The following is a 17,584-nucleotide window of genomic DNA, read 5'->3' on the forward strand; positions in this document are numbered from 1 at the left end:
TTTAACAGCGACATTCCAGGGTAAAAAGGGGATGTTTTCATCAGTTCAGTCATTTCAATTAATTGCCAGCTCTGGGGATTTCAGCAGCATGCCTTGTGGAGGAGCAGGGAATAACTGCCAGCAACTTCTGGATTTCCACGTTTAACTGTGCATCTGATTACTCCAGAAATTGCTATCCAATTCACAGTTGTAATGATGGCAAATGCTGACTGTTTCACCATCATTACAACTGCAAATTCTGGGCCATTATTTGTGAATATTTACTGTTGTTGTAATCAATCGCCATTGGCTCAAGCTGATATGGCAAGCAGGAAACACCACTTGAGCCAGTTCATGCTGTGGATTTAACCCTTTGTGAGCTAAATATAACTTAATAGCAACATCTTAATATAAAGTACCAAAAGTTCATTCTAGGGCAAATAGTCAAAATCTTGAAACATGACGGAGGAACTTTGGATTAATTTATATGATGATAGTGCTATGAAGGTAAATTTAGATCACAAGGGATTAAGTCGACACCGATTTGCTTCTGTGAATAGGGATTAGATCCAGATGAAGCAGCTGGAGAACTGATATTTCTTGTGTACCTCATCAATTTGAGACACAGGGGTTCATTAAGGCATTCGAGTAACATTCACACCTAATGGGCCCAAGTTTCCACATGATTTGCGCCTGATTTTTAGGAGCAACTGGTGGAGAACGGACTATCTTAGAAATCGCAATTCTCCACATTTTATTTTCTGCAGTTCTAGTCAGGTAGAACAGTTCCACTTTGGAACAGAATTTTTTCTTCAAAAGGGGGCGTGTCCGGCCACTGACGCCTGATTTCAAAGTTTCCACAGTGAAAACGTACTCCAAATTAACTTAGAATGGAGCAAGTGAAGATTTTTGTAGAACTGAAAAAACCTGTTCTACACATTAAAAAATCAGGCGCAGGTTACAAATTAGGCGTCCAGAACGAGGTGGGGGGGAAGGGAAGTCATTAAATTCTATAATAAATCCTTATTTATACTTATACAAATATTATACAAATAAATCCAACCTGAATAAACATTTCTAAGCAAAGAAAAGATTAAATAAACCATTTTCCTACCTGTGTGAAAGTGCTTCAGGCAGGCCTTTCGGGACCGAAGGCTGAACGGGCCGGCCTGAGACTTCGGGCAGGGCCCGTCCCCAGCACCAGATTTACAGGTAGGTGGCGTTGCGTCGGGTCGGTTCGATTCGTTTTGGGTCGGGGGTGGGGAGGGAGAGAGAGAGAGAGAGAGAGAGAGAGAGAGAGAGGAGGTCAGGTCGGATCCAGTCTGGGGGCGGGGGGAGCGGGAGTCGGGTCGGGTCCAGTCCGGGGGGGGCGGTGGGAGCAGGAGCGCAGGTCGGGTCGGGTCCAGTCGGGGGGGGCGGGGGTCGGGTCCGGTCAGTGGGGGGGGGGGAGCAGGAGCTGGACGTGGGAGGAGCCTTATTCACGAAGCCCCAGTGAGGCCATTCGGCCAGGGCTAGGGGCTGCATGCTTCGGGTCCCTCCCACACAGTTTCAGGCACCTGGAGTTACTGCACTTGCGTGCCCACTGTAGCGCGCATGTGCAGAGGTCCCGGCACTGTTTTCAGCGCAGGGACCTGGCTCCGCCCCCTACAGCTCCTGCTGCGCTGCGCCGAGGGCCAGAGGACCTGCAGGGAGGTGGAGAATACGGAGGATTTTTTTAGGCGCACTTTGTGGCGCGAAAAACGGGCGTCCAGGTCGGGACTGCGCCGTTCTAGGCGCGTGTGGAAACTTGGGCCCAATGCGTTGGAATGATTTACTTCATATGAGCCTGAGGGGGGGAGGGGGCGCTTCTGGTAGCTATCAGGGAAGCTCACAGCTTTACTGACAGCTTAACTGGCCAATCCTTGAACAGAGAGTAAAAATTCAATTCTTTGTCTTTCTATCTAGCGAAGAAAAGTGATAGTTTATAGAAGCTTAGTTTTGAGACTTACACAGAAGGAGAAAACTCTCAAATTTAATGCTGAATAGCTTCAGAAATGTTCTGGTCAGTAAACTGAATTTATTCCTCGAACAGGGATAGTCTGGTATGCTTTCTTATTTGCTATGTTAAGAGATTAAAACTCACTGTAATCTTTATTCTGTCTGTTATTTGTAAAAGTAAACCAGCTTATTGGTTCACTAGAGTTTGACTTCTGGAAGATAGGAGAAATGCACGTGGGGTAACTTGAGATTACCCAACGAGGGGTTTCAGTGTTGGGTACCCCCCCAGGGTTATAGCTATCCTATGACTGGATATTGGGCAGTAAAAGTAAACTGGACACAATCTGCTTACAAATGTAACCAGTGACTCTGAACCCAACTGACAAATCTGGTGCAGATCTGAAACACACTTTGTTGATTTTGAAATCTGGTTTCCAAGTACCAGATGGTTATAAATCTGTTATAAAATGAAATCACGGAACCACCTGCTTATACCAACATTAAATATTGTACCCATTTTCAACAGGGCACAAAAACCACTTGCGAAGGTAAATCAAAATCCGAAAAAGCCGACACAAACACGAAAGAAAACACTTTTGCCAAGCAGCTTTGTAAAGTCTGTGTTTACCCACTATGCCAAGATGAGGGTGAAGAAGGAAGCATTTACAGCAGTTGAACAATGGTAAGTGGCAGTTTCATAATATGAATTAATGCAAATCATTTTGTAATACAAATGTTTCAAACATTAATTCTAAAAACAATTTTCATTATTGGGGTATAGGCAAATAAGGTATTGCTTCAATATCTGTTGTGGATATTACACATGTTATTGACCTTTTTTGCAGCTTGGAGTTGTATTTCAAACAACTTTGTGATGATGTGGATGTTTACAGCAAACATGCTAAAAGAAAGACCATTGAAAAAGAAGACTTGGAACTTCTAATGAAAAGGTGAGGGTTTGAATGCAGTCTCAAACAGCAAGTCCACAAATCTTTGGATGTATACAAAACACTTTTAATCAGCAGTTGGCTCCATTATTTTTCATTGAGTATGTTCTGGTCTTGTCGGGATTATTAAGGATTAGAGAAGAGGTCATATCATTGTTTGCAAAGTCAATTAATCTGCTGGGGTTAGCAATATCCATTCTTTTAAGAGGCAATGTCAAGACTGTTAACCATTTTCTCCAAATTGGCAATCTGTGACACCAACAGCCCTAATATGTGAGTCAGCTTTCTGCCACAAGTAGAAAGCAATTTTAGACTAAACTGCATTTTCAGCCATTGGATGATGTCTGGTTTCAGACTTTGCATTGGGCAAATCATATCAATCATGCCTGATTTATATGGCATGCAGACCTCAATAACTATGCAGCTGTTTGACAGTAAACTTGCTGTTCAGAATCTCTCTGACTTTTAAATGTAACATGGATGGTTTGTGGCCTTCTATCTATGCACACTCAAGTGCACACAATATTCAAAGTACTTCATTGGCTGTAAGGTGCTTTGGGGTGTCCTGAGGTTGTAAATGGTGCTATATAAATGCAAGTCTTTTTTACATACGCACACGCACCCCTGCCAGGACATTGCATACATGTTTTATAAAGTCCTAACTATAAAATTAACAGTAAATTCAATAAATGTGTGTTTCTTCTGTTAAGAAACTATGGTATTTTTCAAGTGGAAGAAAGGCAGAGTTCTAAACTGATCTGGTAGAATATAATTGTGACCCATATGTTGAATTTGTTGTTGAAGTATTGTTTCTTTTCTGCTCCTTAGACAGGGTTTTGTGACTGCCAAGACACCCTTGAATGTACTCATTGAACACCATCTATCTATGGAATGCAGAGAAAAACTAATTCCAATGGCTGTCAGTGGGAGTAAGATAATTCCTAAAAAATAACTATCACGTATATATAAAAGTGATGGTGTCTCCTCAAATCTATTGCTTTTAGTTGCCAAGTTAGAAATTACAATTCGACATAAGCAAGTGGAAATGTTTCGGCTTTGGTGCAGACTTAATGTACAGGTCGATAGCCATTTTATCGGCCTTACAGACTTTCACGAGCTGTGTGAATCGTCGGATCCCTCCATTGAGGAAAAAGTGGTAGTGTAGCATCACATTTCATCCACGGATCCCATTGACTTGAAAACTGCGTTTCCTAATCACGACCATTTTTAATTTTATAATCTCTCCCTCCTAACTTATAAGAAGTCAATGTACATATTTTTACTGAATCAATTTTTTAAGACTTTCATTTTGTTGTCTTAACTAGAAAGTTCCAGATGTAAAAGGTCATGGTTCAGATGGAAACCCTGCCAAGAGATTCCAAACAACTTTTATTAAAAACATTTTTTTTTAAATGTACTCCCCAAGATGATGGATGCCGGTACTAAGCACTTTTGGCACAAACTGTCAACATCGGGTACTCCCAGGTTAGGTGTAGCACAGCCATTTGCAGAGTAATCTTTCTACTCAGCCCAATAATGCCCAACTCCCTACTCTACCAGTGCGAATTTTTCCCCTTCCAGCTCTGAGTGAGACTGCCAATTTTGTATAAAACTGTGCACAATTACTTGGTGGGCCTGTATTCAGTAGGAACTAGGTTGAGACTGACCAAAGACATTTCCAACAAAAAGAGAGCTAGATTCAAACATGGGTCTTGAGATGAAAAGAAATACATATTTTACTCCAAGTGTAGATCTTAAAGTAAAAGTAACTTGCAGCACAAGCATTTTTTTCTTGCCAAAGCTTTTTGCAATCTTGAAAAGATTTTGTTTTGGAAATAAAAATGCCACTTTCTTAAAATAGATGATATGAAGGTACTGTTGGTACCTCTTTTTTTTAAAAAAGGATTATTTCCTACACCTAGTTTTGGGTTTTGCATTCCTGACTTGGGAATCATTTCCATGACCAATGTTTGGGAACACTACAGTGTCATACGTTTTATGTAAAAATTTTGTACAAATATTTAAGGAGAGCCTGTATCTGGTTCAGCAAAGTTTTACCACAATTGAGATGGCCCTTCCATTTGAGTAATTTTTGCGCTCCAATACACATGTCCCAATAACTATTCCGATATCCTAGTAGTTCTCTTGTAATTTAAATTACTTCATGTTTTATTGTTTTACGAAGTAAATAACAATGTTGATTTGACTTTTAAAAGTATAGAAATACTGGGAAGTTATGAATCAGGACTTTGTCATTCATGAATCATTAAGTTATCCCATTCCTGCAAATGTCTGTTGTAATTCATTGACATGTCTATTGTATTTCATGATTCTGAGTATGTATTCAAATAACCTGTATTTCTAATTAAATGGATGATAATGTTTGGCATGCTATAAAATATTTCACAGCCTGTTTATCAACTGTGCAATGTTAATAATTCTGTAGAATAAACAATAAAGGCAACAACTTATTTGTACAGTTGAATCTCAAACTAACTTTCTTTGCATAAAGTTCCATTATCAGTTGTGGAACCCCCACACTTAGAGTAACTTACTTATTTCTTTTCACCTCCAGAACTGTTACTTTCTATTAATACTTTATTAACCCCTATGGAGTTGTAATATAGCTGTTTCATCTTAATTTGTTCCAACCAAGGGTCAGAATTTCCTGTTTCCAGGTTTTTGTTCTCTGTCCACGTGTTGGGACTTTACAAGATGTTTTGTACCACTTTTTTTTAAATTGGAGACAAACCCAAGACTCCTCCAATAACTAGATAAATGTACCATATAGTGTTACTGAACCAGAATAGTCCCAGTTCAGCTTCTGGTCTATGCTGAGTTAGCCAATCTCAGCCAGTGAGGATATGGGTTCCTGGGCTAGGAAAGAGAACATCAGCCTGAAAGCTCTGATTACAATCTTTGCTGGAAAGGGCAAGTCAGATAAACATAGGAGCAAGCTATGCATTTTTACTGCCACAGTTCAGCACACTGCTAATCCTCACCATTCATACTCATGCATGAAGAATGGTCACCTAGATGAATTAGCAGAGAACTGCAACGCCCTTGGAGCCATACTGCATAATAAGTTACAGCCTTCAGGTGGAAAAAAATGGCACAGTCACCTGAGCAGATAAATCTCTGCCAACAGTCAGATAGTTTTAATATCTGGGCTGCTCATTTTAACAATGTGTGAGTTCACTACTGCAAGTAGGAATTGCCATTTTAAAACTTATGTATTGAAGACTAGGCTCAGCATATCTCTTCAGTTTTAGAGGCAACTTTTCTAAAATAGGTTTTATAATGTATGGCAATAATTGAGTAGTGTCTAGTACTAAATTGAAAGGTTGTTAATTTTAGCACTTTATTTGTATATTCATTTATAGAAAAGCGTATTTGGAGCTGTAAAAATAAAAACATAACTGTCATCTCATTTTATCATTTATTTTCTGAATACAGAAAAGGAACAGGCTCAGTTCAAAAACACTGTACAGCAGGAAGTAGGGTGGGTCATCCTGACCAAATATGGCTCCTGTTAAAGGGATAAGTGTCCCACTGTTGCTCATTAGGATGTTGAACAATTCATTTTATGTGGGAGTTGAGCTACATTGAAAACATGAGGAGGAAATGTACCGAAATCAGATGATCTTGCATGGCCCAAGTCATTTTTTGAAATTACATTATAAAGAGACAATTGTGGAAAGAATTCATAGTTTTATACCTAAGATGGGTGTCAGTGTATATAATGCACACTGTATGGGCATCCTTAAAGTTGCATTGATGTGCTTCTATTTAAGCACTTAATTACTACAGTACAGTATAACAGTTTGAATTTGTAGTAAAAACGAATCTGTAATTATACCATCAATATGCCTCACACCTTCTCTCAGCCAGTTTTCGTGCTTGGAGCATCACTTAACTTCTGGCTTCCAATGGATGTCATTCAGGAGCTGGCAGCAATCACTATTTTAAACAGACTGGATATATTCAGTTTCAGAAAAAAAAGTGTACTTTTATTTGGGCCCTTATTCTATTTCTACATTGAAAATCAACTGTATAATGTAATGTGATTTTTAAAACCTCAGCATTAAATAAGGCTGTATCATAACTGTATTTAAAAAAAAAAAGACTGAACTGAATTGAAATATCCGTTTGTACTACTTGCGAGGTCCACTTCTTTTTACATCACTTGCTTGTAGTCGGTCCAAAACCGTGTCGGTGTCCACAGCACCAGTCTGATCAAGCTGTTCTTTTGTTGTTTGGAAACCTTGAGTTAAGTATGTGGCCAGGATTTGTGGATCAATAGAAGGGTCAATTTTGAGAAAAGCCTTTTTTAGGTCAGCTACAGTCAGATCCCTGTAAATAAAGGATAGGTAAGAGAATAAAATCGGTATTTTTATGGTTCTGTGGATGGAAAAATAATCTGCTTTGTTGGTGTTTCAACGATTATGCACAAGGTTGACTGCAATGAGAGTGCTTTTAACTTATCTATGTTCTCCCAGGACAATGTACCCAGCAGGCTCAGTTGTAATTAACATTTAAATAAGGAGTGCAGAGAATACAAGAGAGAATACTAGGTTGAAGTTCTGAAGCTTGCCAGTGTTGGGGAACAGAAATTTAAAAAATGAACTGGACCTGAAGCGCTCTGGGTTTTCTCTATAGATGTTTATTTCATTCTGGCTTGGGCTGTCTAGCTCAGTATGTCAGAATATGTCATCAGCACTCCCTGTTTAAACGATTGGATTAAACAACATTTTCTTGTAAATATGGAAAGATCGGGGGCTAGACTTTCCCCTAGGTGGCTAAGGCCCAAAGAAATGGGCCTTGTTCCAGCGATGTGGGACATCTCGGCCTTGCTGATCGCCGGCACAAGGCCCATTTTTTTTTTTTTGCGATTTTATACTCCACCTTACCCCGGCGATGTGATTTTTCGGCGATCTCATGATCACCCACCAAAAACGGAAGTTTAAAAAAAAAAGCTTCCCTCGCAACGCTATTCTGTGCATGTATGGGAATTTTTTTTTTGCGGTTGGGTTTCTTTGCCGCGTTTTGAGAGGTCGGGTCATCACACATGCTCAGAAGCACAGGGAGGGTCAGAGAGAGAGAAACGAAGGAAGAGGAGATATTTGTGGCTGGTTGCAGTGTATTGAGAATTTGGATTTAAAAATAATTAATCTTATATAACTTATTTTTTGAACTGAAAATAACTATAATTATATTTATTACAATATTGTAATATACTTACAATATAAAATGGAGGTTGATAGCGAGAGGAAGAGGGCTAAACCCTTTAGCGAGGAGGCCAACGAGGCCCTTGTGAATATTGTCAGTGGCAGGTAGGATGACTTGACACAGGGTGGGCATGGGAAACCTCCGCCCCGTGCGTATCGTAAAATATGGGCGGAGATTGCTGATGTCGTTTCATCGGCATCTAATGAAGTATGGGCACCTGACCAGTGCAGGAAAAGGTGGAACAGCTTGTTGGCAGCAGCCAGAGTAAATTGCATGTTATATTTTAAATGTTACATATGTAATATTTTAATGATGCACGCAAATTTTAATTGGAATCTTGAATGTTATTTCTTTCTAGTATTAATTAAATTATGAATTAATTTATGCATTCTAACACTAAGTTCAATTTTATATTATGAAATACTGTTCATATGCAATGCAAATTTCTAATCGAATATTTAAATCTGTCATTCTTAAATGTTTATTACCAAGTCCATTAGCTTATGCCATGCAATGTTATCTTATTTACAGAAGAAGATATCTATCAATCGGGCAGAGCAGAGGAGGACCGGCGGCGGCTCTGCTCTGGTACAGACTCTCTCTCTCAATATGAACAGCTTGCGGTTGCCTTAGTGGGGCTTGACAGTCGTTCGGTCACAACCCGTGGTGTGGCCGAACCCACCCTCGAGTCTCGTGAGTATTGGGAACTCTGCAATGTGTCAAACATTATTAAAGACATCTTAAAAATATATCTTAGTTATGCATGTAATGTCCTGCAATTATAATGCAATATGATATATACTTTTGATGTACTCTTGGTTTACGAATGATATCATGGCAGCCCCGGTGAACCCTTGTGATTATGGGGTATTGAAAAGTATTGTTATGTTATGGGTTATTGAAAGATATTGATATGTATGTTTACTATTAATGAGCACCGTTAATGCCCTAATAAGATGTTTAGAAATGTCATTCGCCTTTTTAAGGTCAACTTGAAAAGGTTGTGTCGTTGGAGTCAGTGGCGCCATCCACTCCTCCTGCATCATCAAATATCTCAGAGGAGGAACAAATGGCAAGAGATATTGTGGAGCAAGAACAGGAGGAAGAGGAGGAAATTATTTTTGTGGGGGGGGAAACAACCTGCGGCCATCTCTATTGAGATGGATGAGGCACCGGGACCAAGCGGTGTGCAGGTGGCAACGTCAAGGTGCGAAATTTTGCAAATGCTGACCCCACGGAGGTCGGGTCAGTGGGGTGAGCAATCGCCTACCTCGAAGGGGCAGATGGTGTGCTTGATATCCCTGTGCAGGGAGACGGTCGCGACCTTATCCAGGGGTTTGCGGGTTTCTCCACAACTGGAGCCAGTTCTCCACGAATTGGAGCCAGTTTCCAACAACCTGGAGCGAGTTCAGCACGAACTTCTCCAACTGGTCTTCCGTGCAAACCCAGATAGCACGGGAGGCATTGGAGGCCATACGTGAGCAGACCACCGCAACCAATGCCCTTCGGCATGCGTTGCTGGCTGCACATGGCGCTGCACCCCAAGGTGTCGTGTCAGCTCGCAGCGAGACCCCGAGCACACAAGCAAGTACGAAGGACACCGTTCCTCCTGACTCGAAGTGGAGCCTCAGGCTTCTACTTCCACTCCTTCACCTCCACCACGGCAGGAAATCTTGCTGTCCCACACTGCACAACGTGTTCGTGTCGGTCAGCATAGACCAAAATGGGCGGGTGGGTGGGACAGGACCTGGAGGGAAACGTGGCCGCAGGTAGGGAGGGGGTGTGTTTTTCATTGTTAAATTGTGTTTTGTTTGAAAATTGTTAACGTTTTGTTCATGGTTGTTTGGAGTTTGAGGGAAAGGTGGCCGGGGGGAGCGGTGGGGTGGGCAGGGAGGGTGTTGTTAAATAATTTTTTTAAATTAATTCATTCGTTGTGTTAATAAAAAAAAATTTTAATTCTTTAGTTCAACAATTGTTGTGCCTTCTCTCTTAGTTACATTAAGGATAACATTTTCATATAACATATTTACAGTTGTTCATCCTTATTTGTTCAGTCTTTTATTATAGCCGTACTTTAGTTAAAGTAAGCCTTAATGCCGATGCCAGGCCAGTGCAGGCAAGACAACAATGAAACCCCACGCAAATGAAACTTTTGATTAACCCTAACTGTAAATGAACATTTGAATATCCACAATGATAGTTCATGCAAAGCGTTCATTAATGAGCTGCTGACGCAACAGCTTCGCAGCCGTGTAACTGCCACTGGCTACTGATCTTCAGGAGAGGGGGTGGTGGTACGGTGCCAGATCGCCAGGCTGATTGCGCTCCTCTAGGTCCTCATCTGTGTCCTCTTCCTCCTCTTCATCCTTGCCGGCTGGCTCTTCTGTCTCCCCTCCTTCTGGAGGTGGACCTGCAGCCCAATCTGGCATTACTTGTCCTCTCCTTATCGCTAGATTATGCAGTATGCAACACACCACAATAAACTCAGTGACCTGATCAGGGTGGTACTGTAGGCTGCCTCCAGAATGATCCGGGCATCTGAAGCGCTGCTTTAGGACTCCAATTGTCTTTTCAACAATGTTGCGTGTCTCTGTGACTTTCATTATAACGCTTCTCTGCTTCTGGGGGCCCAGCAGGCTGAGCGGCCACAGGCCTGCAAGCACAATAGGAGCAGGCCAGGGAGCGGAAGGAGCAGCGTGGTGGCATACTACTCCAGGGAGCAGCACGTGATGGAGCAGGAGGAAAACGGCAGTGAAGAGTGACGTCATCAAGGTCCAGGTTAGTGATTGGAGCGTGGGCAGGTACTGCAGGAGTGGCGAGATCGGGGCGAAGGAGCGGCGAGAGACTGTAGAGTGACGTGACTGGGGCCCAGGAGAGACGCGAGTTCGGGGCCCAGAAGAGGCGAGGGCCCAGGGACAGCACGGGCCAGCCCACACTGCGATATGTGTGCACACGAGGTCCGTGCAGCAGAGCAGGTCTCCAGTCGTCTTGGTTAATCCTTGCTACTGGACCAAGACCTAGCTCTGTCAAGCCCATGTGGTGGCTGGTGTGCAACAGCCGCCACACATTTAAAAAAAATAAATCCAAGCACAGGCATCTTCCACACTTCAAGATTTAGTTCGGACCTGGAATTTTAGGTCCATCATTGAAACACCTATGAACTTTTTGACGTGGAAGCAAGTCATCCTCGGTTCGAGGGACTGCCTATGATGATGATGATGATGATCTCTGCTTCAATGACGGGATTACGCAGAGGGGTCATGAGTCAACTGGCAAGGCCATATCCTTTATCCCCCAGCATCCAACCGTGACCTTCTGACTGGTTGACAAACAGGTCAGGGAGCACTTTCACGTAGGATGTGCGCATCATAGATGCTGCCAGGAAATGTAGCATTTACTGTTATGATTGTTTCATTGTGGTCGACAACAAGCTGCACATTTAGGGAGTGGAACCCCTTTCTGTTACGAAACGCCTCCGCGTTCTTTAAGGGTGCTTTCAGGGCAATGTGCGTGCAGTCTATTGCTCCCTGTATCTTGGGGAAGTGTGATATTCTGTAGAAACCCAAAGCCCTCTCGGTCTGTGCCTCCCTGGTCATTGGGAAGCTTATGAAGTCCATCCTGCGAGCGTAAAGGGCTTCAGTCACCTGTCGAATGCAGCAGTGTGTAGCATGCTGAGAGATATGGCAGATATCGCCAGCTGAAGCCTGAAAAGATCCTGATGCGTAGAAGGCTAGGGCAGCAGTAGCCTTCACCTCAATGGACAGTGCGGTTCTGATGGTGCTGGAAGGCTGCAGATCACCCTTGACGAGTTGGCATATCTCATCGATGACCTCCTTCCGGAATCGCAGCCTCCTAAGACAAGTGTTTTCAGACAAGTTCAGGTAAGGTTGCTTTTCCATGTACCTTCGTTGGCTGTATGGTTGCCTCCTCTGTATGTGTCTCCATCTACACATTACTCTGCCATCTCTTCGATTGATCCTTTCAGTAACCAGTGTGTGAGCAGTTACAAGTAATGGCAGGGAAAGCATAGGCCCCATATCACTATCAATAATTACTTTCACTAAATTAAAATAATCTCTCTACTCGCTACTCTCTCATCACTGTACTCTCTACGCTGCATACCAGTCAGTCTAATAGGCCCGAACAATATCAGTAAATAATTTCACTCTATAAAAGCACTTTTCAAAATAACTATACAATACCTAATATATATATCCTGATCTAATATTCTTGAGTAGAATTATCTTTAAATAACTCTCTAAATAACTCTCAACTATTTAGCTCCTTTTCTGTTGCCTCCACCCTTCCTCCGATCTTCAAAATGGCATCCGTAGTGGCCATTTCCTTCTGTTAAGCCCAGTAAAAGCAGCTATTTTTCTGCGATCTTTTGGGCCTTGCATCAGCCCAGCGAAGTGCATGCTAGGTGCCAAAACTTGGGATGGGCCTTGTGTGGGCGATCATTTCGGCGATGTGAGCCAAAACTTGGGCACTTGTTTTTTCACCGATGTTTTGGACCTAGTTTCCACTTTTTCCTCAAAATGGGCGATGTGAAGTGGAAAGTCTAGCTCCTGGGTTTGCTATATGACTGTCCTTTAACCTCGAGTTCTGTTGACATTGATGCAATGTTGAGTACTGCACTGGTGGTTTATGAAGTCAGTAGAATCCCTTATTTGAATTATAGACCTGTAACTTCTGTTTATATTGGGAAATATATATTTTTGATTTTTTTAAATGCTCACCGTATTAAGGTGCTGAGTGAGAAGGACCAACAAATAAAAAATGATAGGACTTGTAGCAGCAGGTTGCAAAATTATTGCAGTTCTTATCAACGGACTATGTCACAAGACAACTGAAGGTTTTTTTCCCCAAAAGCAAAATGGTTACAATAATAGAACTATGTCCATTCCAGTAAAGATACAATTATTTCTCTTCCCTGTATGGGAATTCATTTTAACTAATTTCATAACTGCTGCATGTAGATGTTCTCGAACATTTCACATACTTACTTTTTTTTTAATCCCTTCAAGGAGCTTTGTTCACCTCATCAAATTGAATGAAATTAGAAACTTGTTTCGATGGTCCACTGGAAATTGGTGTACTTTCAGTTTTCATAACACAAGCTGGTTTGACAGTGAAGCCCCTGTCAAGTTTCTTTTGTAGTGAACTGGAGCAATTTTTTTGCAGATCTACATTGGTAAGTGGTCTGATGTCAAATTGTGAAGGAAATATTTTTAAACTGCTAGCTGGTTTCTCCACACTGGTTTATATTTAACACTCAATGGGCCCAAGTTTCGGCCTCAGTTGCTCCTGATTTTTTGAAGCAACTGATGTTGAACGGAGTATCTTAGAAATTCAAATTCTCGGCATTTAGTTTGCTCCAGATCTAGTCAGTTAGAACAGTTTCACTTTGGAACAGAATTTTTTTTTCAAAAGGGGGCGTGTCCGGCCACTTACGCCTGTTTTCAAAGTTTCGGCAGTGAAAACTTACTCCAAACTAACTTAGAATGGAGTAAGTGAAGAATTTTGTACGCTCTTAAAAAAAAAACCTTGTCTACACTTTTAGAAAATCAGGCGTAGGTTACAAATCAGGCATAGGGAATGAGGGGCGGGGGGTTTAAAGGGAAGTTTACAAACATTAAACACTTCAGTTTTACAAATAAAGAGCCATCATCAATAATAAATGATAAAAACATCAATAAATCAACCAATAAATCAATCAAAAAAATTAATAAGAAATATATTTTTTTAAATCAATAAATAAAACATTTTCTACTTACCGACTGCAGCACTGGGAGCCCTCCAACAGCGTGCTGGGATGCCTCTCTCACTCTCTGTCTGTCAGTGTCTGTGTTTCTGACAGCAAGGGAAGGGAGGGGGGCAGGCAGAGGGAAGGGGGAGGGATGGGGGAGAAGGGGGGCGGAGAGGAGAAGGGGAAGGAGAAAAGAGAGGGTGGGGGGGGGAAAGGAGAGGGGTGGGGGGGAGGCTGAACGGGCCGGGCCTGGCCGGGCCCAAGACTTCGGGCAGGGCCCGTCCCCAGCACCAGATTTACAGGTAGGTGAGGTTGGGTCCGGGGTCGGGAGCGCGGGACCGGTCAGGGTGGAGCACGGAGGGAGGTCGGGTAGGGTCGGGTCCGGTCCGGGGGGCGGTCTGGAGCACGGGTCGGTTCGGGGGGAGGAGGAGGGAGGTCGGGTTGGTTTGGGTACGGAGGGAGCGCGGTTCAGGTCGGCGGGGGGGGTGCAGAGGGAGGTCGGTTCGTGTCGGGGGCAGGGGGAGGGAGGTCGGGTCGGGTCCGGTGCGGGGGGGGGGGGGGGGCGTTGGGAGCGCGAGTCGGGTCGGGGGGGGGGGGTGGTGGGAGGGAGGTCGGGTGGGGGGGAAGGGAGGGAGAGGGAGAGGGAGGTCGGGTGGGGGGGAGAGGGTCCGGTCCAGGGGGGTGGTGGGGGGGGAAGCGGGGGTCGGGTCGGGTCCTGGGGCGGGGTGGGGGAGGTCGGGAGGAAGCAGGAGCTGGGCGTGGGAGGCAGCCTAATGCACGCAGTCCCAGTGAGGCCATTCGGCCAGGGCTAGGGGCTGCGTGCTTCGGGCCCCTCCCACACAGTTTTGGCCGCCTGGAGCTACTGCACATGCGCGCCCACTGTAGCGCGCATGTGCAGAGGTCCCGGCACTGTTTTCAGCGCAGAGACCTAGCTCCGCCCCCTACAGCTTGTGCCGCGCCGAGGGCCAGAGGACCTGCAGGTAGCTGGAGAATCTGTAAGTTTTTTTTAGGCGCACTTTGTGGCGCGAAAAATGGGCGTTCAGGTCGGGACAGCGCCATTCTAGCTGCGGCCCGAAACTTGGGCCCATTGTGATTATTTTCTTCAGGACCATAATGTGATACATTGTGTTTCATTTTTGGTTACCTGCACACGGACTATACTGATCAGTGCTGTGAGACATCTGAGCTGCTTTGTTTTTCAGCCGGGACACTAGATAAGGTTTATATGTGGTTTGGGGGCAGCTGGCTTTATTCATTTAATTTTTTGTTGCCTTTACATTAAAATATTAGACTATGATATCTCCACTCAGCCATCCTTTATCCAATTTGTGTACTATCATGCCAAAGTTCCAAATGCAATTGTATTTTATTGACTGGATATCCTCGTTTTCAATGATGTTTTAAGGAAAAATTAACATTATAAAAATATTAAATCGTGTCCTATAAAATTTCACCTAACAAGAACTTAGTTTCAAATTTAAGCAGAAGTAAAATGACCTAATATCAGTATCTTTAATGTGATAGCTACAAAACATCTGTAGTTCGTTTCCCAGTAATCTACTCACGAAAAACCCAATAATATAATAGCAGTTTCATCAGGCCACATAACAATCATGTGATCTACTACTAAGTTGAAAAGGAATATTATTTAAGAATCAAATATCCCACTATATTAACTACAACTGGCAATGAGTTTAAAGCAATAATGAGATTCATAACTACTTAGAAGACAAGCCTGATTTATGAAATCAGAACTGCTCAATTCAATTCAATTTGTGTAACTTATAGCCAATCATATATAATGCCATGGGTAATACAGATTTGATCTTTCTGCTGGAACAAAATCCATAATAAAGTTTGGCTCTTACTCTTTCTCTGCCACTATATTTCTTAGTTCATTGATGTATTTGTTTTTCTCTGCTGCATACTGGCTTTGCAGCAATGTGATAAAAGCTCCTGCTTTGCCGCCTTCATTCTGTAAAGCAGCAACAGAAGAAAATAATAAAATGAGAAACCAAATTATCAAATGTGATGAGTTTATCTCTGCGGAAGTTCTAATCGAAATCTCCCTTGGGTAGAAAATAAGGGAATTTGTGAGTTGTAGAGTTAGGCATGGACGTAATTGAAATCATGGAATGTACATTTCCTTTGAGAATGGGACTTAATAAAAGAAAAATCACAGACATTCTTTTCCTCATTAAGTGAGTTAGATGCCTCACCCGTAGACGGCGTTATTCTGTATTTAGCTTATGCAAAATACATCATCACTTAGTGGTGAAATTGTCATTTTTACAACTTTCCTGGTATCTTTGTGACTGACTGGCTAGCAATTAAATATTCTTGCTGAGAATAAAGCTAATTGTTTTCAGATTGGGACTTAAATAGTTTGTAGGCATCTTCATAGATCCAGAAGACTGCTTCATAAAAATAAAAATGTACAGAATGCTACTTTACTTAACAATGGGTCAAATTTTGCTGGAGCAGAGCATCTCACAGCGTGCACCTTTAAACTTTTTGCCCTTCGGCTTCAATATAATTTGTGGCGTAACTTGTTGGAAGTGCGAGCTGATAATGGTGCAGTGACGGCAATCCGGGCATCAGGGAACTAAGTGAACGACTGAACCAACAGTGAGTGAAGAATGAGATTTAAGGATTGAGAAAGAAACCAAATGAATTAGTGTCAAATCAGGTACAAAAAGAGAGAAAAGAGACAAAGGAAAAGTAAGAAAATAATTTAAAATTTGAACTTTTTTACAGGAATGAGACTCAACAGTTTAAATTGTTCCCTTTATGGGAGGGGGAGGTTGATTGGCATTGTATTAACAAATTATCACGTTAAAAGGGTGATAATTAAAACTTATGAGCCATAACTTTGTGGTGAGCTTCATGGTGATTAATGTGCAGATCTACCAAGTTTTTTTTTAAATAATAGGAAGGCTGAGGGCAACGTTCCCATTAAGCTGTCCAGCGGTCTGGAGGTCCTTTACAGACTGATTCACTGTCTTTCAAATGGAAAAACCGCACATGCGTGGAATTTTGACTGGGCCACATACCCAAAACAAAATTAGAGGGTTGAGGGTGAGCTGCTGTTTGTGCAAGGTAAACCGACCAGCAAGTTATGGAGATTCACAACTTCAGGGGAATCTCCTCTTCCCCTGAACATGCTGGCCGATTTATGTATTAACAATAACGTGCGTCAGTAACTCGCCATTATATTTCCAGGAAGCTTTAGCCCAATTTATTTTAACAATCAAAAAAGTTCACTTTTGTAGTAATTTGGGTGACCTGCCAAATTGTTGTCCTCCTTGTATGATCGGTCAGTGGTTCCCTAACGCTTCCAATTAGACACTTATCTAGCAATCTGAATGTTTGTGGAAACCATCGCTTGATATGACTGCAGCCGTCTATCTTGCAGTTTAGGTTTCTTTTATTTACTGAAATTTCCATATGATATACTTGAAACTTGTTAAAATGTCAGTGACCCAATCTAGCAGCAGCAACATTAGTTACTGGCAGAGCAGAGGACCCCATAAATCTTCCCCCTCCAGCCCCTAACACCCCTTGGCCAGATTCAAATAAATTGGCTGAACCACTAAATATGCACAAGTGGACCAATTAACCCACTGTATAGTCCTGTACGCATTTTGTGGACTAAACCTATAGTGACTTAACCAAATATAACACTGCATGTAAAATGCTCAAA

The 17,584-nt window shown here is 42.4% G+C and overlaps 2 protein-coding genes across 10 annotated transcripts in view; one reads left to right on the forward strand and one right to left on the reverse strand.

Annotated features, from left to right (window-relative positions):
- The window catches only part of cenpt (centromere protein T), a 114,470-nt gene that overhangs the window by 67,015 nt on the left and 29,871 nt on the right, over positions 1-17,584 (forward strand). For 3 of the 5 annotated variants that reach the window (XM_070897947.1, XM_070897945.1, XM_070897946.1), the window contains exons 15-19: positions 2,483-2,638; positions 2,802-2,906; positions 3,732-3,832; positions 8,664-8,825; positions 9,119-9,737. In XM_070897947.1, the coding sequence (XP_070754048.1) occupies positions 2,483-2,638; positions 2,802-2,906; positions 3,732-3,832; positions 8,664-8,825; positions 9,119-9,291 (697 nt within the window). In that variant the 3' untranslated portion in view covers positions 9,292-9,737. Of the gene's footprint in view, positions 1-2,482; positions 2,639-2,801; positions 2,907-3,731; positions 5,364-8,663; positions 8,826-9,118; positions 9,738-17,584 lie in introns of those variants that run through there. The other 2 variants (XM_070897948.1, XM_070897949.1) reach the window with 2 other exon arrangements.
- The window catches only part of tsnaxip1 (translin-associated factor X interacting protein 1), a 137,666-nt gene continuing 126,458 nt past the window's right edge, over positions 6,377-17,584 (reverse strand). For 4 of the 5 annotated variants that reach the window (XM_070897952.1, XM_070897951.1, XM_070897950.1 and 1 more), the window contains 2 exons: positions 15,750-15,856; positions 6,377-7,256 (listed from right to left, as the gene is read on the reverse strand). In XM_070897952.1, the coding sequence (XP_070754053.1) occupies positions 7,058-7,256; positions 15,750-15,856 (306 nt within the window). In that variant the 3' untranslated portion in view covers positions 6,377-7,057. The remainder of the gene's footprint in view (positions 7,257-15,749; positions 15,857-17,584) is intronic. The other variant, XM_070897954.1, reaches the window with a different exon arrangement.

Source organism: Pristiophorus japonicus, chromosome 13, assembly GCF_044704955.1.
Source record: "Pristiophorus japonicus isolate sPriJap1 chromosome 13, sPriJap1.hap1, whole genome shotgun sequence".
Classification (NCBI taxonomy): Eukaryota; Metazoa; Chordata; class Chondrichthyes; family Pristiophoridae; genus Pristiophorus; species Pristiophorus japonicus.